Source organism: Rattus norvegicus, chromosome 7, assembly GCF_021556685.1.
Source record: "Rattus norvegicus strain SHRSP/BbbUtx chromosome 7, alternate assembly SHRSP_T2T, whole genome shotgun sequence".
Lineage (NCBI taxonomy): Eukaryota > Metazoa > Chordata > Mammalia > Rodentia > Muridae > Rattus > Rattus norvegicus.
The window spans coordinates 5,870,582-5,892,480 of NC_141540.1; the positions used below are offsets into that span (position 1 = coordinate 5,870,582).

General features: G+C 47.6%; 1 protein-coding gene across 21 annotated transcripts; it reads left to right on the forward strand.

Moving 5' to 3' along the window:
* Window positions 1-909: 909 nt before the first annotated feature.
* Pan2 (poly(A) specific ribonuclease subunit PAN2) lies at window positions 910-21,862 on the forward strand. 21 transcript variants are annotated; one of them, NM_001395706.1, is given in 26 exon segments: window positions 910-1,047; window positions 1,665-2,063; window positions 9,333-9,502; window positions 9,587-9,707; window positions 9,864-9,941; window positions 10,295-10,562; window positions 11,279-11,621; window positions 11,823-11,919; window positions 13,683-13,799; window positions 13,904-14,023; window positions 14,273-14,401; window positions 14,502-14,701; window positions 14,822-14,970; window positions 15,087-15,193; window positions 15,356-15,454; window positions 15,553-15,623; window positions 15,727-15,868; window positions 16,149-16,319; window positions 16,489-16,548; window positions 16,990-17,080; window positions 18,195-18,352; window positions 18,447-18,590; window positions 18,716-18,895; window positions 19,472-19,565; window positions 20,747-20,944; window positions 21,246-21,862. In NM_001395706.1, coding segments are annotated over 25 exon segments (3,624 nt in total). In that variant the 5' UTR covers window positions 910-1,047; window positions 1,665-1,781; the 3' UTR covers window positions 21,281-21,862.
* Window positions 21,863-21,899: the final 37 nt, after the last annotated feature.

Below are 21,899 nucleotides of genomic sequence, written 5' to 3' on the forward strand. Positions count from 1 at the left end.
ATGCAGGGATTGTAGGTATGGACCATTAGCGGTACAGGGACTTTAAAAACAGAAATGACAGCTGAGTTTGAGGAACCTAAGACATCTTGCAGCCTGGATCAATTCCAAAGCAGTATAGCACACAGCCAATAACCCAGAATCTGTTAGACATGGTGACACACTCTCACAGGAGAGGCAGAGGAGGTAGGATCTCGGAGTTGGAGGCTAGTCAAGAATCTCTCAGAATGACTGACAGCTACAGCTCAGTTGACTCAGTTTACTGTTTATCTCTCTCCGAGGGTCAATGTCCAGCTACACGGTCTAGGGGAATTTTGACAGTCTAGGAGATTTGTTTCTTGGGAAAATTAGGGGACCTCTGGGGACGATACAAACATGGGCGGGAATTTCAGATGGATGCCTGTAGAAATAGAGAAAAGGTGGCCACTTGGGCCACATTAGAAATCAGGCTCCCGCTTCCTTTTTCTTCCCCATATCTAGAAGTCATAGGAAATGCCAGAGAGTTTCGGGGGCACAGGGTCACAGGTATTAGAATGGCTCATAGGCATAGCAAGATGGTCTATACCCCGGGGAATGAAGGCCACGCTGGGAATACCCAACCGGCGAGTCCCAGTGCTTTGCCTCTGGCGCCCCTTAGTCTAGTTCCTATTCAGGGAGCGTAAAAGCTTGGCTTCCAAGTCTAAAGTTAATTTTGTTTAGCAAAATTTAAGAGTGAAGGGATTATTTTTTCTAACACCAAACAGGTCCGCGTCTGACTCAGTTTGTCCCCGGTGGCATTCCGTAACCTTGTTTTGGCGGAGCTTGCGTCACACGCCTTCTCCGAAGCTGCCTGTACCTGGCTCCTTCCGATTGGCTGAGACGAGCCCGTGGCCCCTGCTGATTGGAAGCGATGACTGCCAATCCGCCGTCCGTCTTGCTTGTGTTAGGTTGAGCCAGAGGCGGGGGAGTAGTAGGGAAACTGGAATTTCCCGCGGAGCTGACGGCGCTTTCTCTACCCCCTACTCGTTTGAATTCCACGCGCTCCAAAATATCCGCCATGGAGAAATCTTGGTAATGACCCATTCCCCGTAAGCATCCCAGGAACACGTCTTGACCTTTGCCCTAATCCTTCCCCTCCCGTCCCCTGCGCTGGGGAAGAATTCTGGGTAACCAGTTTCTCTGGTTCGCTCAAAGAATTCTGGGTAGCTATCCGTTTCCATTACTTCCCCCTACCCCCGCCCCGTCTGTGGGTAACTGGCCGTTCTTGTTACCCACCCCCTGGAGAATGCTGGGTAACTGTAAAGGATTCTGGGAAACTGACTTGTCTTGCTCCCTTCACTTGCCCAGCCCCTTTGTCTCATGTCCAATTCTAGGAAACAAGCATCTCAGAGCCCTCCACCAAACTCCAGCCCCTATCATACCCGCTCCCTTCACCTTGTGGTTCAGGAGAACGGAAAGTCAAGAATGAGATCATTTGGTGGGGGTGGTAGAGAACTTAGAAAGTTTAGAGGTGCAGAGTAAGAGACACAGTTGTCTCACTCTACAACATTGCCCACGTCCCCTTCCTGCATGCTTCCTCCTTTGCCCAGCAGTCTCATCCCCTCTGCCTGCCTCATTGTCCTGTCCACTTAGAAGACACGTCCAGTACCTAGGCCTATCCCTGACTGAGCTGCCTCTTTCCCTTGCAGGCCAGGATGTCCATTCTAGGTTCACTGGTGCTGTCCTGCTGAAGGCTGGGTCAGGCGTCTGTAGGAACCGTGGCAAGGGAGGGTGTGACCCAGGTCTGACCAGCGGCCATTATCGTCATGAACTTTGAGGGTCTGGATCCTGGACTGGCCGAATTCTCCCCAGCTATGCATTCTACCCTGGACCCAGTCCTGGATGCCCACCTGAATCCAAGTTTGCTACAGAATGTGGAGCTGGACCCAGAGGGAGTGGCTTTGGAGGCCCTTCCTGTCCAGGAGTCAGTGCACATAATGGAAGGTGTCTACTCTGAGTTGCACAGCGTGGTGGCTGAAGTGGGAGTGCCTGTGTCTGTCTCCCACTTTGATTTGCAGGAGGAGATGCTGTGGGTGGGGAGCCACGGGGTAAGAACTGTACCCCTTTCTGAAGGCTGAAAGGGTGTATTAGAACTCTTTATCTGGCCTTTGCCCAAGGACAGCTCTTTGCAGGGAGTCAAAACTGAGTGGAAGTGACGAGAGTTAACTGAGTCTCTCAAACCAAGAAGGGAGTGGAGAGAGAACTGGGGAATCTAGGCTCCAGAGATGAACTACATATTTCATCTCATAAGGCATCCCACCCTGCCAGTTTGCCCATCACTTACTGTGTTTTTGTGACATCTCTCTCTATAGTCCAGGCTGACCTAGAACTCACAGCAGTCCTCCTGCTTTTGCCTCCGAAGTGCTGAGTTTACTTGTGTGCAACCATATCTTACTGTTGTTGATTGATTTTTTAAGACAGAGTCTCCTATATCCCAATTTGGTCTTGAACTTTATGTGTAGTGAAGGATGGTCTTGAATTTCTGATCCTCCTGCTTTTCTATCTCCTGAGTGCTGGGAATATAGGCACCAAAACCTTATTCAGTGTATGTCGTGCTGGGATAAAACCCAGGACTTCATGCACGGCAGGCAAGCACTGTACACACTCCTACACATTGAATCCTGTTTTTGTTTTAAGATAGGGTTTTGCTGTGTAACCCAGGCTGGCCTCAAATTTTCAATCCTACCATCATCCCCAGAATGCTGAGATTATAGGCGTATCCCCAGCGGAGCTCAGCCCATGTTCTGATTACCTGTACCCATGCCTTCGTTTATAGCCACCCATACCCAATCTTTAGTTTTTCTACCCAATTTAGAATTGGGAGTGGGGTCTGGGTTTGAAACAGAGGCTCAGTATGTAGTACCTTCTGGTCTGGGACTTACTATGCAACCCAGGGTGGCTTTGGACTAGGGTCAGCCTTATTCAACGTCAAAGTGCTGGTGTTTAAGGAATGTACCACACCTGGTTTATAATTACAGAATGTTTAATGAATGTGTTTTGGATGCCTACCAGTCTTAGCATTTATCAGTTTTCAAATGTGTATTAATATATGCCATGAAACCAAATGTTTCTGTAAGACCTTGGTCTTTTTCTTTTTTTTTTTTTTTATAGAAAGCTGTATTAGACTCCTGTGATATTATATAGATTGGTGAGAGCAGCTTTCAGGAAGCTGTATTAGACTCCTGTATAGTGTATAGACTGCTGAGTACAGCGTGCAGGAAACTATATTAGACTCCTGTATAGTGTATAGACTGCTGAGTGCAGCGTACAGGAAGCTGTATTAGACTCCTGTATAGTGTATAGACTGCTGAGTGCAGTGTGCAGGAAGCTGTATTAGACTCCTGTATAGTGTATAGACTGCTGAGTGCAGTGTGCAGGAAGCTGTATTAGACTCCTGTATAGTGTATAGACTGCTGAGTACAGCGTGCAGGAAACTATATTAGACTCCTGTATAGTGTATAGACTGCTGAGTGCAGCGTGCAGGGAGCTGTATTAGACTCCTGTATAGTGTATAGACTGCTGAGTACAGCGTGCAGGAAGCTGTATTAGACTCCTGTATAGTGTACAGACTGCTGAGTGTGCAGGAAGCTGTATTAGACTCCTGTATAGTGTACAGACTGCTGAGTGCAGTGTGCAGGAAGCTGTATTAGACTCCTGTATAGTGTACAGACTGCTGAGTGCAGCGTACAGGAAGCTGTATTAGACTCCTGTATAGTGTACAGACTGCTGAGTGCAGCGTGCAGGAAGCTGTATTAGACTCCTGTATAGTGTACAGACTGCTGAGTGCAGCGTGCAGGAAGCTGTATTAGACTCCTGTATAGTGTACAGACTGCTGAGTGCAGTGTGCAGGAAGCTGTATTAGACTCCTGTATAGTGTACAGACTGCTGAGTGTGCAGGAAGCTGTATTAGACTCCTGTATAGTGTACAGACTGCTGAGTGCAGTGTGCAGGAAGCTGTATTAGACTCCTGTATAGTGTATAGACTGCTGAGTGCAGTGTGCAGGAAGCTGTATTAGACTCCTGTATAGTGTACAGACTGCTGAGTGCAGCGTACAGGGAGCTGTATTAGACTCCTGTATAGTGTACAGACTGCTGAGTACAGCGTGCAGGAAGCTGTATTAGACTCCTGTATAGTGTACAGACTGCTGAGTGCAGCGTGCAGGAAGCTGTATTAGACTCCTGTATAGTGTACAGACTGCTGAGTGTGCAGGAAGCTGTATTAGACTCCTGTATAGTGTATAGACTGCTGAGTACAGCGTGCAGGAAGCTGTATTAGACTCCTGTATAGTGTACAGACTGCTGAGTACAGCGTGCAGGAAGCTGTATTAGACTCCTGTATAGTGTACAGACTGCTGAGTGCAGCGTACAGGAAGCTGTATTAGACTCCTGTATAGTGTACAGACTGCTGAGTGCAGCGTACAGGAAGCTGTATTAGACTCCTGTATAGTGTACAGACTGCTGAGTACAGCGTGCAGGAAGCTGTATTAGACTCCTGTATAGTGTACAGACTGCTGAGTACAGCGTGCAGGAAGCTGTATTAGACTCCTGTATAGTGTACAGACTGCTGAGTGTGCAGGAAGCTGTATTAGACTCCTGTATAGTGTATAGACTGCTGAGTGCAGCGTGCAGGAAGCTGTATTAGACTCCTGTATAGTGTACAGACTGCTGAGTGCAGCGTACAGGAAGCTGTATTAGACTCCTGTATAGTGTACAGACTGCTGAGTACAGCGTGCAGGGAGCTGTATTAGACTCCTGTATAGTGTACAGACTGCTGAGTACAGCGTGCAGGGAGCTGTATTAGACTCCTGTATAGTGTACAGACTGCTGAGTGTGCAGGAAGCTGTATTAGACTCCTGTATAGTGTATAGACTGCTGAGTACAGCGTGCAGGAAGCTGTATTAGACTCCTGTATAGTGTACAGACTGCTGAGTACAGCGTGCAGGAAGCTGTATTAGACTCCTGTATAGTGTACAGACTGCTGAGTGTGCAGGAAGCTGTATTAGACTCCTGTATAGTGTATAGACTGCTGAGTGCAGCGTGCAGGAAGCTGTATTAGACTCCTGTATAGTGTACAGACTGCTGAGTGCAGCGTACAGGAAGCTGTATTAGACTCCTGTATAGTGTACAGACTGCTGAGTACAGCGTGCAGGGAGCTGTATTAGACTCCTGTATAGTGTACAGACTGCTGAGTACAGCGTGCAGGAAGCTGTATTAGACTCCTGTATAGTGTACAGACTGCTGAGTGCAGCGTGCAGGAAGCTGTATTAGACTCCTGTATAGTGTACAGACTGCTGAGTGCAGCGTGCAGGAAGCTGTATTAGACTCCTGTATAGTGTACAGACTGCTGAGTGCAGTGTGCAGGAAGCTGTATTAGACTCCTGTATAGTGTATAGACTGCTGAGTGCAGTGTGCAGGAAGCTGTATTAGACTCCTGTATAGTGTACAGACTGCTGAGTGCAGCGTGCAGGAAGCTGTATTAGACTCCTGTATAGTGTATAGACTGCTGAGTGCAGTGTGCAGGAAGCTGTATTAGACTCCTGTATAGTGTACAGACTGCTGAGTGCAGCGTGCAGGAAGCTGTATTAGACTCCTGTATAGTGTACAGACTGCTGAGTGCAGCGTGCAGGAAGCTGTATTAGACTCCTGTATAGTGTATAGACTGCTGAGTGTGCAGGAAGCTGTATTAGACTCCTGTATAGTGTATAGACTGCTGAGTGCAGCGTGCAGGAAGCTGTATTAGACTCCTGTATAGTGTACAGACTGCTGAGTGCAGTGTGCAGGAAGCTGTATTAGACTCCTGTATAGTGTATAGACTGCTGAGTGCAGTGTGCAGGAAGCTGTATTAGACTCCTGTATAGTGTACAGACTGCTGAGTGCAGCGTACAGGAAGCTGTATTAGACTCCTGTATAGTGTACAGACTGCTGAGTGCAGCGTACAGGAAGCTGTATTAGACTCCTGTATAGTGTACAGACTGCTGAGTGCAGTGTGCAGGAAGCTGTATTAGACTCCTGTATAGTGTACAGACTGCTGAGTGCAGCGTACAGGAAGCTGTATTAGACTCCTGTATAGTGTACAGACTGCTGAGTGCAGCGTGCAGGAAGCTGTATTAGACTCCTGTATAGTGTACAGACTGCTGAGTGCAGTGTGCAGGAAGCTGTATTAGACTCCTGTATAGTGTATAGACTGCTGAGTGCAGTGTGCAGGAAGCTGTATTAGACTCCTGTATAGTGTACAGACTGCTGAGTGCAGTGTGCAGGAAGCTGTATTAGACTCCTGTATAGTGTACAGACTGCTGAGTGCAGCGTACAGGGAGCTGTATTAGACTCCTGTATAGTGTACAGACTGCTGAGTGCAGTGTGCAGGAAGCTGTATTAGACTCCTGTATAGTGTACAGACTGCTGAGTGCAGTGTGCAGGAAGCTGTATTAGACTCCTGTATAGTGTACAGACTGCTGAGTGCAGCGTGCAGGAAGCTGTATTAGACTCCTGTATAGTGTACAGACTGCTGAGTGCAGCGTGCAGGAAGCTGTATTAGACTCCTGTATAGTGTACAGACTGCTGAGTGCAGTGTGCAGGAAGCTGTATTAGACTCCTGTATAGTGTATAGACTGCTGAGTGCAGCGTACAGGGAGCTGTATTAGACTCCTGTATAGTGTACAGACTGCTGAGTGCAGTGTGCAGGAAGCTGTATTAGACTCCTGTATAGTGTATAGACTGCTGAGTGCAGTGTGCAGGAAGCTGTATTAGACTCCTGTATAGTGTACAGACTGCTGAGTACAGCGTGCAGGAAGCTGTATTAGACTCCTGTATAGTGTACAGACTGCTGAGTGTGCAGGAAGCTGTATTAGACTCCTGTATAGTGTACAGACTGCTGAGTGCAGTGTGCAGGAAGCTGTATTAGACTCCTGTATAGTGTACAGACTGCTGAGTGCAGCGTACAGGAACTACAAGTACTTAAAGTGTATTGGGCTAACTAGGTAGCTCTGTTGCTTGCCATCTTTGCTATATACTGAATAATTTGTCTTTTACCTTTTTTATTCCAGGCTGGCTTTGAACTTGGTTTATAGCCAAGAATGAGCTTGAACTTATGACTCCTGTATATATCTCCAAGCTTACAGGCATATACCACTATGCCTAGTTGAACTAGTCTGTTTATTTAGAGACAGGGTTTCTCTGTGTATCTCTGGTTGTCCTGGAACTCACTCTGTTGACCAAGCTGGACTCAGACTCAGATCTACCTGCCTCTACCCACTCAATGCTGGGATTTGAGGCATGCACCTCCATGCCTAGCTTTGCACTTTAAAAAAAGTATATTGAGGTGGAAGCCGAAAGGTAGGCACTTATTCACTCAACCTCTTTCCTTCGTCTGCAGAATGAAGAGCACACAAAATGAGATGTGGGTGTGAATCAGTGATAAAAACTAGCTTGGAACACAAGAGACCCTGGGACCCAACCTTAGTACCCCCCACCTTCACAGGCCCTGAGATCCAGCCTTAGTAACCCCCCCACCTCCACAGGCCCTAGGGTGCCTCCCCACAGGCCCTGACTTTAGTGTCCTCTCACCCCTAGGCCCTGGGATCCTTTAGTCCACATGCTTGGGAAAATTCTGCTTTTCCAGTGCTTGGGTATTAAAGCCAGGACCTTACACATGCTAGGCAAATGTTTTACACCTGATCTATACCCCTGCCTTCTCAAACTAGTAAGCCAACTGCTAGGTACCAGAACTTTATTGTAAGGCTAAGTTTGGAATACACAGTTAAGAAAACAAAACACAATAGTCCATGAATCGAGGCTGGGCATAGTAGTCCATGCCTTTAATCCCAGCACTTGGAAGACAGAGGCAGGTAGATTTCTGTGAGTTTGAGGCCAGCCTGGTCTGCAAAGTGAGTTCCAGAACAGCCAGGGCTGTCTCAGGAACAAATAATAAGCAAATAAATAAATGTTAAAACACAAATGGGATTCAAGGTGTGCACATGCCTGTGATCGTAGTGCTTGAGAAACCAAGGCAAGTTGCATAAGGTCCAGGCCACCAAGTACTGTGTAGTAAGAACTTATCTGAAAATAAAGTGAAAAGGGCTGGGATCTATCCAAGCCGAATACTTGCCTAGCATATGTGAGCCCTTAGGTTTGATTCCTAGTACTGAATAAAACAAAAGAAAAACTCAGGTACTAATGTAATTAAAACAAAAACCACTGGAGAGCAACTGAGATTATAAGTGAGGACGTTCATGCTTCAAGGGGTTCAAAGAGGGGAGGCCGTGGGTAGTGACACACAGATTTAATCCCATTCTAGAGGCAGAGGTAGGACAACTATGGCTGCATAGTGTGACCTTCCCTCAAACCCCAGAGCAAGGAAGGCACACAAACAAGGAGTCAGAAAGTCAGATCAGGGTGAATGGTGTGCCAGAGCATGGCAGGTGTTTGACCATCAGTGCTCTGGCCTAGAACCATTGACTCAGCGCGGCTGCTCGCCTGCTGTAGACATTGAGATTTAAGCAGACGGAGGCAGATGCAGGAAGTTTGAAACCAACCTGTTCTTTATAGCAAATTCCAGAACATCCAAGGATACAGAGAAAGACCCTGCCTCAGAAAACAATAAAAAGGTTTAGCTATGAAGCAGGGTTTGATATCAGCACTTAGGGGGCTTAGGCAGGGCTCCCTGGACTATATGAGACTTTTTTTTTTTTTTTTAATAAAAAAGACCAAAAAGATCCTAAAACTTAACTTTGGAACAGTCAAGGCCTGTGGCCAGTGGAGGATCAGCTTATGTTTCTGGCCTTCTGTAGAAACAAATCTCTACTTAACGTGTTACCTATCATTACAGTCATAGTGAGAGTAAGATGAGGGTTTATGTAAGGATCCTGTGCTGCGTGAACAAAAGTCATTTGAGGCTGGAGGAATGGCTCGTGTTGGTTAGGATTTCCAGAGGATATGGGTTAGAGTCTCAACACCCACACAGCAGCTCACAACTGTCCGCAACTCCAGCTCCAGGGGATCTGGCGCCCTCTTCCAGTCCCTCTGAAACACACACTACACTCACGGATTAAAAAAAAAATTTAAAAAAATAATTAGTTATATAAACCCTCATTTTATTCTCACTGTGATCATAATAATAGGTAATGCTTCATTTAACTAATAATTAAAAATAATTTGCATTAATGTAAGGTAGTGTAATCATTGCATTATCACTAAGATTGACTGGTCCCTAGCCTTATGCCTAGATTGTCTAGACAGAAAGGGAATCTGAGGAATGCTCCGTCCTTGGCAAGTATCTGCTATGCCCCTGCCTCACCCAGGTGTGTGTTCGTCATTTCCAGGGCCATGCCACTTCCTTCTTCGGTCCCGCTCTGGAGCGCTACTCGTCCTTTCAGGTCAATGGCAGTGATGACATTCGGCAAATCCAGAGCCTGGAGAACGGTATCCTTTTCCTCACCAAGAACAACCTCAAGTACATGGCCCGTGGGGGGCTCATCATCTTTGACTATTTGTAAGTGGCCTTTCCGTTCAGCCAGGAGAGGGAAGCTGCAGGACTGGCAGCTGCTGAGGCCCTGGCTTTTGGCTTCTCTCACAGGCTGGATGAAAGTGAGGACATGCACAGTCTCCTCCTGGCGGACAACAACACTCTGCTTGTTGGTGGGCTGCAGAACCACGTCCTGGAGATCGATCTAAACACTGTCCAGGAGACTCAGAAGGTGTGGACTTGGGTCGTGCGCAGGAAAGACCCTCTGTGGGAGCTGAAGTCACGGTGGGGCTATGCTTGGGCCGTAGTGTGTTGAGATATGGGTGTGACTTCTCTGTCTCGTTGTCGTCATTTGAAAGCATCTGACCTGCTTCTCTCATTTCTCCAGTATGCAGTCGAGACACCCGGAGTCACCATCATGAGACAGACAAATCGCTTCTTCTTCTGTGGCCACACATCTGGCAAGGTAACCAGAGTCCATGTCTCTTCCCACCATAGGCCCTGTTTCACTGGTTACTGGGGTCTACTGTCTCTGTGGGTTAGAGGTGAGGACTGTGAGGAATTAAGTCATGTCCTGCTTAGTGTGTTGAGATTATCTTGGATCCTGGTGTTTTCTACAACTAGGTGCTTTGGAGGCCAAAGGATAAATGAATCCTTTGAATCATCTCTTCTAGCTCTTGGCTTCTCTTTCTGCCTTTCTTTGTCCTGACAGTATTGTAGAACCTTGGTCTTCTATGGCAGGGCTCTCCCAGAGTTAAGTAGGTGGCAGGGTTTCTTCCCGTCACAGAGGTGACCAATAACAGGTCTTTTCTTCTTCAGGTTTCCCTGCGAGACCTCCGTAGTTTTAAAGTGGAACATGAATTTGATGCCTTCTCAGGGAGTCTGTCCGACTTTGATGTTCATGGCAACCTGCTGGCTGCCTGCGGCTTTTCCAGCCGCCTTACCGGCCTGGCCTGTGACCGTTTCCTCAAGGTGTATGACCTGCGCATGATGCGTGCCATCACCCCACTTCAAGTGCACGTGGATCCAGCCTTCTTGCGTTTCATCCCCACTTACACATCCCGCCTTGCTATCATTTCCCAATCAGGTAGGACAGGTGCAGCACTGGGTAGGACAGGTGCAGAAAGATGGTGAATTCAAGTCCTGATTGGGCATCATAGTGATACCCTGCCGTAAGAAAGGCAGGGCGGACAAGCCAGGCCGATTGCCCATAAGGTGCCAGATCCTCTATACCAAATAGTATCTCCTATACATCTGATAATATCTCCTATACACCATATCAATCTCCTGTACACCGAAGAGTAAATAAAAACAAAAAAGATGGGGACTGAGAAAATGGCTCAGCGATTCAGAATATTGACTGCTTTTGTACAGAACCAGAGTTCAGGTCCCAGCACCCACAGTAGGAGGTTTCAGTGGATCTCATGCCCTCTTCTGGCCTCTGTAGGCACCTGCCCTAGTGTGTATATCCCAACACAGAGAACACATAATACACATAATTAAAAAGTAAGTCTGAGCTGGGTGTGGGGGCACATACCTTTCATAGCAGCATACAAGCGGCAGAGGCATGTGGATCTCTGGGTTCGAGGCCAGCCTGATGTACAGAGTTCAGGACAGAGAGGGCTACACAGAGACATCCTGTCTTAAGGGTACTAAGTGGAACGACTGGAGGTGTGCCTTTGCTGGGAGTGAAGCCCCTGCGTCACTCCCTTTGATCACTGTGTCTCCTGACATTAGGAAAGGGTCAAGGGGTTTTCCTTTCACTTTGCAGGGCTCACTGCCCTGTCCCTTTTTCTCTTGTAGGTCAGTGCCAGTTTTGTGAACCCACAGGCCTGGCCAACCCAGCTGACATCTTCCATGTGAATCCCGTGGGACCTCTGCTAATGACATTTGATGTGTCAGCCAGCAAGCAGGCCCTGGCCTTTGGGGATTCCGAGGGCTGTGTGCATCTCTGGACTGACTCCCCCGAGCCGTCCTTCAACCCCTACTCCCGAGAGACTGAATTCGCTCTGCCCTGTCTTGTGGACTCATTGCCTGCGCTGGACTGGAGCCAGGATCTGCTGCCGCTTTCCCTCATTCCCGTCCCACTTACCACTGACACGCTGCTCTCCGACTGGCCGGCTGCCAACTCTGCCCCTGCTCCCAGGTTGTATCTCATGGCTGAGCTGAAGTGGGTGGTGTGGTGGGTGGTGTGGGGAGATAGGGAGGCTCTCGTGAGCCTGGCTGTTGCTCCACTGCCATAGTTATTGTCTACCTTAAATGCCTTTTCTTCTTCTAAACCCATGGGTTGGGGAGTGTGTGGGTGGCTGTCACGGCCCCTGAAGCCTAGAACTGTACTGGATTATAGGCGAGCACCACCTGTGGATGCAGAAATCCTTCGAACCATGAAGAAAGTGGGCTTCATTGGCTACGCCCCCAACCCCCGCACCAGGCTGCGCAACCAGGTGTGTCCAGAGGCGGGTGTGCGTTCTCTGGCCTCTCCGGCCTCTTACTAGTGTTTGTTTTGTTTTTAGACGATAAAGGTTTGGGACATGTGTGCAGAATTTAAGAAGCTATGCTTGTCATGTCTAAGCCGTAGATGATAAGGTCTATCCCTTATGATGGTTATTTGGTTGAAGAAAAGACATTACCCCATCAGAAATTATTTATATCTTGGTGTTAAATGACAAACAAAGGGAAGCTGTAGGCCAGAACAGTTAAGAACAGTGTGACTGGGGTTCGGGAGTTAGCTCAGTGGTAGAACACTTGCCTAGCAAGTGCAAGGCCCTGGGTTCGGTCCCCAGCTCTGGGGGAAAAAAAAAAAAAAAAAAAAGAACAGTGTGGGGCTGGAGAGATGGCTCAGCGGTTAAGAGCACCCAACTACTCTTCCAGAGGTCCTGAGTTCAATTCCCAGCAACCACATGGTGGCTCACAACCATCTGTAAAGAGATCTGATGCCCTCTTCTGGTGTATCTGAAGACAGTTACAGTGCACTTATATATAATAAATGAATAAATCTTTAAAAAAAAAAAAAAAAAGAACAGTGTGACTGCTCTTCCAGAGGTCCTGAGTTCAAATCCCAGCGACCACATGGTGGCTCACAACCATCTGTAATGGGATCTGATGCCCTCTTCTGCTATGTCTGAAGACAGCGACAGTGTACTACATATAATAAATAAATACATCTTTTAAAAGGAGAGAGTGTGTGAGTGAGCGTACGCATGCGTGTATCAAAGCACGTGTACCACAGCACGTGTGGAGGTCAGAGGATAATGCTTATTAAATGGTTCTTTCTCCGCCTTGAGATCTGGGGATTGAACTTAGGTCTGAACTCTGCCCCAATCTTATAGTGGTTTATAGTGTGATAGTGCTGCTTTTCTGAGGTAAACCCAAAGCATATTTGTTAATGTTCTTTCTGTCTTCGTTGGCAACATTTTGATGGAAGACCTTTTGTATGTTTGTAATAGATAAAAATAAAGTTGATGGCATGGTTTTTGTTTTCTTTTTAAAGATTTATTTATTTATTTGTTTACTTATTTACTTATTATCTGTAAGTACACTGTCGCTGTCTTCAGACACACCAGAAGAGGGCATCAGATCCCATTACAGATGGTTGTGAGCCACCATGTGGTTGCTGGGAATTGAACTCAGGACCTTTGGTAGAGCAGTCAGTGCTCCTAACCACTGAGCCATCTCTCCAACCCGGTTTTTGGTTTTTTAAAATCATAAATTATGTACAAATTAAACTTAGTTGCATTGCATTAACCGATATGAATATAATTCTGTAAGCATAGTTATGTTGAAATAAAGTTTTAAAATAGGAAAAGAAAAGAATTAAATAGGCACTGGCTGAGGTGGCATACAGTAGCAACCCCCGCCCTGCATGGCTGAATGTTCAAGGACTTTTGGGTACATATTGAGTTTGAGGCCAGTCTACATGAGACCCTGTCTCAAAAAAATTAAAATTAAATAAAATACAGAGTCAGGTGTAATGGTACATGCCTTTAATTCCAGCACTTATGAGGCAAAGGTAGTTCAAGGCTAGCCTGGTTTACATACTGAATTCCAAACCAACCAGGGCTGTATAGTGAGACCATGTCTCAAAACAAAACAAAACAAAACAAAACACATTGGAAAGGAAAAAGAAGGGGAAGCCAAAGATGTTAAAAAATCCAAGGGAGTTTCTTTCGCTTTAAAAAAAAACAAACCAAAAATCCAAAACTCCTAGATTCCCTATCGACTAAAGGAGTCAGACCATGAATTTGACAACTTCAGCCAAGTCACAGAGTCACCGACAGGGCGAGAAGAGGAGCCTCTCCACACAGTTTCTAAGAAATACCGGAAGGTGCTGGGGACACTGAGTTGGGGTCTGGTGGAAGTGTGGGGAAAGTATATCACATGGCACGTAATTGAATGCAGTCCATCCTGCTCAAACTGTCTGTGCCTTAGGTAACCATCAAATATTCCAAGCTGGGACTGGAAGACTTTGACTTCAAACACTACAATAAGACTCTGTTTGCTGGGTTAGAGCCTCACATCCCCAATGCCTACTGTAACTGCATGATCCAGGTAAGGGCTGGTCTGCCCTCCCGGAGCCTGCACCGCCCCTTAGCCCTCCTCTACTCTCCCTAGGTCTCCTTAGTCCCCACTGTACCTTGGCCTCATCTATTGTACACTCTCCCCCGCACCACTGTCTCCTCTGTGAGCTCCATTGCTTTGGTGGAGTCACACTTAGTGTCCAGCGGCTCACAGAACACTCCCTCCCCATCTTTCCCCGCTCCCAGTTTCCCGCACCAGCTCTCCTGCTCCCCCCTCCAGGTGCTCTATTTCTTGGAGCCTGTTCGCTGTCTGATCCAGAACCACCTTTGCCAGAAGGAGTTCTGCCTGGCATGTGAGCTGGGCTTTCTCTTCCACATGCTGGACCTCTCTCGTGGCGACCCTTGTCAGGTCAGTCCTCTGCGACTGGGACACTCAAAAACGGCAAGGGACAGAAGGTGAATGGTTGGAAAGGGCACCGCTGTGCAAACGGCACATTTCCGTCTTCCAGGGCAGTAATTTCCTCCGAGCTTTCCGGACCATTCCTGAGGCCTCAGCACTGGGTCTCATCCTGGCTGACTCAGATGAGGCTTCAGGCAAGGGCAGCCTGGCCAGGCTCATCCAGAGGTGGAACCGCTTCATCCTCACTCAGCTGCATCAGGATATGCAGGAGCTGGAAGTACCCCAGGCTTATCGAGGTGCTGGGGGCAGGTATGGAACTAGACAAGAATAAAGCCCCAGAGCAGGCCCCATGGGACTGAAGGGGCTTCTAACACTCGGCGTGTGTGTGTGTGTGTGTGTGTGTGTGTGTGTGTCCCTTGCCTCTCTCAGCAGTTTCTGCTCATCAGGGGATTCCATCATCGGGCAGCTGTTCAGCTGTGAGATGGAGAACTGTAGCCTCTGCCGCTGTGGCAGTGAGACTGTGCGGGCCTCGTCCACCCTGCTCTTCACACTCTCCTACCCTGAGGGTAGCATCTGTGGTATACCCTGCACCTGGGTTGGGAGGCTCCCTCAGATAACTTGTAACACCACAGAGGGGTTTGGTGGGGACTGTGCGTAGAGGGAAGAGCTTAGAGTGAAGTGAGTTTCTCCTCAGATAAAACCGGCAAGAACTATGACTTTGCTCAGGTGCTGAAGCGAAGTATTTGCCTGGAGCAGAACACACAGGCCTGGTGTGACAGCTGTGAGAAGTACCAGCCTACAGTGAGTAACCCAGGTCCCTTGAGGCTCATGCAGGGTCTCACCTTCCCGTGTTAGCACCGCCTTCCAGGGGTCTACGGGGTGGGGAAGAACTCCATGTTTATGGATCCTGTCTAGGCTTTTTATTTTCTGTAGACTCTGCCATTTCTTGTTTCCTTCTGTCAGATTCAGACCCGCAACATCCGACATCTGCCAGATATTCTTGTCATTAATTGTGAAGTGAATAGCTCAAAAGAGGCTGATTTCTGGAGACTGCAAGCTGAGGTAGTGACCAAGACTGGAAGCAGAACTTCCCAGGACTCCTCTGTCTTTATCTCGTGCCTTAATTCTGTATGTGAATATGTTCTTTCCTTTGTGTTCAGGTTGCCTTCAAAATAGCAGTGAAGAAGTTCGGCGGGGAAGTAAAGAGCAAGGAGTTTGCTTTAGCTGATCGGTCGGTGCATCTTAGAGTTGTCAGATGGTGGAGCTACTTGCTGACTCCTCTGTTCACTGGCTACAAGTCTTCAGAGCACATTGCTACTTCTGTGTCCTACTAGGAAGGAACTGAGGAGTCCCGAGGGCTTTCTGTGTTGTTCCTCCATGGAAGAGCTGAAGAACGTCTGGCTTCCATTTTCCATCCGCATGAAGATGACCAAGAACAAAGGACTGGACGTGTGCAACTGGGCTGATGAGCATGAGGTGCAAGCAGTTGAAAAAGTGGGAAGAGAGGGACTGAGGGAGGGAAGGCGGGGGCGGAAGGTGAGGCAGGGCAGGGGATGGAGGACCTTAGAGCAGCAAGGAAAGGATTAAAACATACCGTTTACCAGTTCTGGAGTTGTCTAGAATAACTCAGTGTAGAGTTGGGAAGTCATAGATTGGCTAAAATGGAGATAACCTACCCTGGCTCCCCGTTCCCAGGACTCCCTGCCCCCTGCTCTTTATCCCCGTCCCCCATCCCATATCCCATCCTTAAACTTAGCTTAGCAGCCTGGGTACCCCCTCACAGTGGGGTCCAGCCAGGGCAGAGGAGGAGCATGGTGTCTATGTCTATGACCTGATGGCTACTGTGGTACACATCCTGGACTCACGAACAGGAGGCAGCTTGGTAGCTCACATCAAAGTCGGCGAGACCTACCACCAGCGCAAGGAGGTGAGTGAAATGACCCAGAGAAGAGTGCTCCTGGAGGAGGTAGCTGTGGTGCAGTCCCAGGTCTGCCCCGAGCTCCTGGCTACAGCACAGTCCTAGTCTGTGCCCAAGATCTTAGCAAGGAGACAGCTAGCTATCACTTTGACTTTAGCCTGGCTCTTTACCTGCACAGGGAGTGACTCACCAGCAGTGGTATCTCTTCAATGACTTCCTTATTGAACCTATTGATAAGGTAAGTCAAACTCTGTTCCGTTCCTCATCTCATTCTCTTCCGGAGGTTCAGAGTGGGCGTTGCTATGTGACTCAGGTTGTACTTGAATTCACTGTGCTGCCTAGGGTACCCTTGACTCGTGATCCTTCTGCCTCATCTTCTAGAGTGCCGCCATGATTGAAGCCCATTATAGGCCATTTCCCCTTCATCTGCCCACCTATTGGTGTTCTCAGGCACCTACAGAATGCTGGGAAGTTTCATGATGAGTCTAAAGAAGCTTTGGGAAGAATTGGCATCAAGAGACTTAAGAAAAAATAGCACCTGGGTCCTGACACAGGCGTTTTACTTTTTTTAAAGAGTGAGGCAGTGTTCAGAATTAAACCCAGAGCCGTAGGCACGATAGGCAAGCACTCTACTGCTGAGCTGCCCCTCCAGCCCCGTGTCCTCCTCTGTCTCCTCTAGTATGAAGCTGTGCAATTTGATATGAACTGGAAAGTACCTGCTATCCTGTATTACGTCAAAAGGAATCTCAATTCCAGATACAACCTGAACAGTAAGTGGCACAGAGTGGCCCAACACCTTAGGCAGTTTTAACTTGGAATCAGGAGACAGCCTAGGGGCCATCTTTGTAGTATTTGGGATTGGTAGCCAGTACTGACTCTTCCTGGGATACTAAAGAAACTCCTGCTGATCAGATCTCAAGTTTGGAAACTGGCTGGGGTTGGTGGCTTACACCTGTAATTCCAGCACTCAAAAGGCTGTCGCAGGAGGATTGCTATGAGTTCAGGACCTGGACTACATAGTTCAAGGCCTACCTGGGCTATAGAGTAAGAACCATTTTGAAACAACAAAACAAAATTAGCTAGTTAATTTTGAAGCTGGAAATTCTGAGGGTGGAGTGAAGGATGCTTGGTAACTGTGGCTTAGGTTAAGATTTAGATTCTGAATATTCCTGTCGTCTTTTGTAGTGGTCTGATTGAGAATGGCCACCATAGTGTAGCTTTCTTTTCAAATGACATTTATGGTTGTATGTGTAGAGACCCAGGGACCACTTTGTGACATCAGTCCCCTCCATGCTATGTGGGTCCCAGCTTGTCAGGCTTGTGAGCAAGTGCTCGACCCATGGAGCCTGCTGGCCCCAGTTCCAACCATTGCCCTCAAGTGGTTGTCTCTTCTGTGGGCATGGCTCCTTCAGAGGTACCAACATGGTATCTTTAAACAATAGTTTCTCTGTAGCTTTTTTTTTTTTTTCCCTGAAATTTGTAAGTGAAGGTCCAAACTAAAAACCTTATTCTATCTTTTCCACCATTTTGGTCTTTTCCTTGGTCTGTTTCTTGATAGTTTTCTGATTTGCTCTGTTGTGTTAGCACATACAGCCTCTTTTTGTGTTTGACTCCAGTTTAATGTACTCAGTGTGCAGCATTAGTATGTGTGCCACAGTAGAGTGTCAACAGGGACAGTTTGTGGGCATAGGTCCTTTCCTTCCTCCATGTGGATCCTGGGGGTCAACCTCAGGCTGTAGACTTGGCCACCCAGGTACACTCCTTGTCCCCAAATGCTTTGGCTATCAAGAGATCGCAGTATTGATGGACAGCCTCTGAGCAGCCGTCCTGGGGTCTCCCCCAGTCTTTTTCCTAGCCCCAGTCTTCTTTGCATTCTCTTTCCAGTCAAGAACCCTATTGAGGCTAGCGTGCTGCTGGCAGAAGCCTCACTGGCACGGAAACAACGGAAAACACACACTACCTTTATCCCACTGATGCTGAATGAGATGCCACAGGTTGGGGACCTGGTAGGCCTTGATGCCGAGTTTGTCACTCTTAATGAGGTAACCAAAGCCAAAAGATGGGACCTGGGAACAGAACTCTGAGGATATTAGGAATTGTGTTTCTCTGGTGTCCGCATTAACCCTTGTGACATAGGAAGAAGCAGAGTTACGAAGTGATGGCACCAAGTCCACCATTAAGCCAAGCCAGATGTCAGTAGCAAGGATCACCTGTGTTCGGGGCCAAGGGCCTAACGAGGGTATCCCCTTCATTGATGACTACATCTCCACACAGGAGCAGGTGTGAGGACATGAGGGGCATTGAAGTCAACCCTGTGCTTACAGAGTGCTGAAGAGCCCTGGGAGAGTGGCAGGAAGAAACCATGCCCTCTCGGGGACAGTGACAGTCTTTTCCTCTACTCCTAGGTAGTAGACTACTTGACTCAGTACTCGGGGATAAAGCCAGGAGACCTGGATGCCAAAATTTCCTCAAAGCACCTCACAACTCTCAAGTCGACTTACTTAAAGCTTCGCTTTCTCATTGACATTGGAGTCAAGTTTGTGGGCCACGGTCTGCAGAAGGACTTCCGGGTCATCAACCTCATGGTTCGGGCATGACATGTTTCAGAGTGTAGTTGCTGTTATAATTGTTCTTGTCCTTTGTTGCTTGTCTGGGTTGCTTTTGTTTGTTTTCCTTTTGTTTTGACACAGTGTCTCAATAAGTAGCTCTGGCTGCCGTGTAACAGTTATGTTGTGCAGGCTGGCTTCAAAATCACATTCACCTGTCTCTCCTGAGTGTTAGGACTAAAGGCATAGGTTACCATGCCTGGTACTCCCCCCACCCCACCCCCAGCCTTCTTCCCACCCAACCTGCTCCTCATTCACTCCCCATACTTTAAAAAACAAAATTACTTAGTGTGTGTGCACTCATACACACCCGCTCCTGCAAGGACTGAGTTGGATGTGTGGGGGTCAGAGGTCAACCTGTGCCCGTTGACTCTCTCCTTCTATCACATGGGTCCTGGGGATTGAAGTAAGGTTGTCAGGCTTCGTAGCAAATGCCTTTACCTGCTCAGCCACCTTGCTAGCCCTGGAGTTACTCTTAAGGACTGGCTTCTCAGGGTGTATATCTACATTTAGAGAATGGGAGGTTCTGTTCTACCAGGGCTTCTGTTCTACCAGGTACCCAAGGACCAAGTTCTCGACACAGTCTACCTGTTCCACATGCCCCGAAAACGAATGATTTCCCTACGATTCCTTGCTTGGTACTTTCTCGGTGAGTTGCTCTACCTTGTGTGCCCTATAGAAAGAACTAATTAAGAGTAGAAAACATTCAGAGGAGGAATTTGGGGAGACTAGAGAGATGGCTCAGTGGTTAAGAGCCCTGACTGCTCTTCTAGGGGTCCTGAGTTCAAATTCCAGCAACCACATGGTGGCTCACAACCATCTGTAATGATATCTGATGCCCTCTTCTCGTGGGTTTGAAGACAGCAACAGTGTGCTCACATAAAACAAATAAATCTTAAAAAATCAGGGGCAGGGGATACAGCTCAGTTGGTAGAGTACTTATTCAGAGCCCAGCACCACGCAAAACTGGACACAGTGGGGCATGCCTGCCTAAAGTCACCATGCAGGAGACACAGAAGAAACAGAACTTTAAGGTTTGTCCCAGTACATAATGAGTTCAAGGCCAGCCTGGGCTACAAAAGGCCTTGGGATTTTTTTGTTTTGTTTTGTTTTGTTTTGTTTTGTTTTGTTTTGTTTCTTATTTAAAAAGAGGGAGAGTAGAAAAGCACAAGGAGGCTGATGCTTTGCTTTGAGCTGTGTAAGTCTGAAGCCAGCCTGGGCAATAGAGGAGATACCGTCTTAACAAGAACAACAGCAACAGCTACAGCAAAGGCCAGGCGATGGTTGTTCATGCCTTTAACATCAGCCTGGTCTACAGATTGAGTCCCAGGACAGCCAAGGGCTCCATGGAGAAGCCCTGTCTTTAAACAAACAAACAAACAAACAAACAAACAAACAAACCTTTAACAATAAAAACAGAACAGGAAGCATTTTGGAATGAAGAAAAGTTATTTCTCAGCTTAGAATTATCTTTTTTTTCCTGCTGATGGCTTCAATTAGCTACTATCACTAACTTAAGAAGACATTTTCTGGGTCTGAAGAGTTGGCTTATTGGTTAAGAGTACCTGCTGCTCTTACAGAGGACCAAGGATCAAGCCCCAGTACTTACATGATAGTTCATAACCATCAGTTCCAGGCAGTCTGGCACGCTCTTCCAACCTTCACCATCACCGTGCACACCCATAGACCACATGAATAAACGCAGGCAAAACAGTAAACATAAATAAGAACAAAAAAGATATTTTCTGGGAGACTGAGAGTTTACATGGGTGTTAGGATAGAAATGGGGTGCCTTCTTTGTGAGTTCCTTAACTATCGTGTTTACCTCAGACCTGAAGATTCAAGGTGAGACCCATGACAGTATTGAGGATGCCCGCACAGCCCTTCAGCTCTACCGAAAGTACCTGGAGCTAAGCAAGAACGGCGCTGAGCCCGAGTCCTTCCACAAGGTGCTCAAGGGCCTCTATGAGAAGGGCCGGAAGATGGACTGGAAGGTGCCAGAGCCAGAAAGCCAGAGCAGCCCAAAGAGTAAGGCCGGGCTGAGGCCAGGGGCACTGGGTTGGGTAGGTTAGGATGGCATGTGTAGAACTTATACACCACCACCTTAGGATTATGACAGTGCTCCTACCTGCTCATGAAGCATCTAACAGTTTACAAAGCACCTAGAGTGTTTGCAATAGTCAGTGAGAGAGACATTAGTGTGTAGCCACTTGCCCAACTATGAAATGTCTTAGGAAGGTCCATGCCTTCCCCCATGTTCTTCCTGCATAATGAATGTCCTGGTGCCGTCTCTCTTCACCCTGACCTCCGTGATTCTGTTCTCTAACAGATGCAGCTGTCTTCCCCTCAGTGCTGGCACTGTGAGCTGCCTTCCCTCTCAGTGCCCGCTCCCCAGAACTGAGAGGTGGCTTCTCAATCGGCTTTACCCTGTCCACTTCCAGAACTGGATCTGCTCAGGGTCTACAGATGGTGCTATTAATAGAACTGGAAAGCAGCAAGATTGTTGCAAAGGTTCCAACTGCCAGATTCCCCTTATCCAAACTGTGCAAACAGTGGGCCAGAAGCAAAGCCTAAGGGACCCAGGTGCAGTGACTGCCCTTGGTAATAGATCCTGGGTAACTCATCCTCTACACAAGAGCTCTACCCAGACTCTCAGCTCAGCCAGCTAGGGAAATGAAGTCCTGGACAGTCACAGGGTACCGAGATCCAGACAGTTCAAGCATCCAGCTGCTTGACAAACAGTGGCTGGGTGGACCAGCTTGTAGAGTCTCCATGGGCCAATCAAACCAGTGTGGAGGAAGCTGATCTACTGGCTTCATTCCTGATCACATCTGAGAAGTATCTGTCTTCCATACATTCTATCTGGAGTTTCATTTTATTTTTTAAAAAATTTGCTTAAAACAGCATGTTTTATAAAATAAAAAATATTTTTATCTCATTAGAAAACCGCTAGTGTGGGATTCTTTGGCTTCTGTCTTCCTTT

Coding starts and splice junctions, on each gene's coding strand:
- Pan2 (XM_087558566.1), top strand. CDS start 1,782: ATGAACTTTGAGGGTCTGGATCCTGGACTGGCCGAATTCTCCCCAGCT. Junction 11,622..11,822: donor AACTCTGCCCCTGCTCCCAG/GTTGTATCTCAT, acceptor ACTGGATTATAG/GCGAGCACCACCTGTGGATG. Junction 11,920..13,682: donor GCACCAGGCTGCGCAACCAG/GTGTGTCCAGAG, acceptor CAAAACTCCTAG/ATTCCCTATCGACTAAAGGA.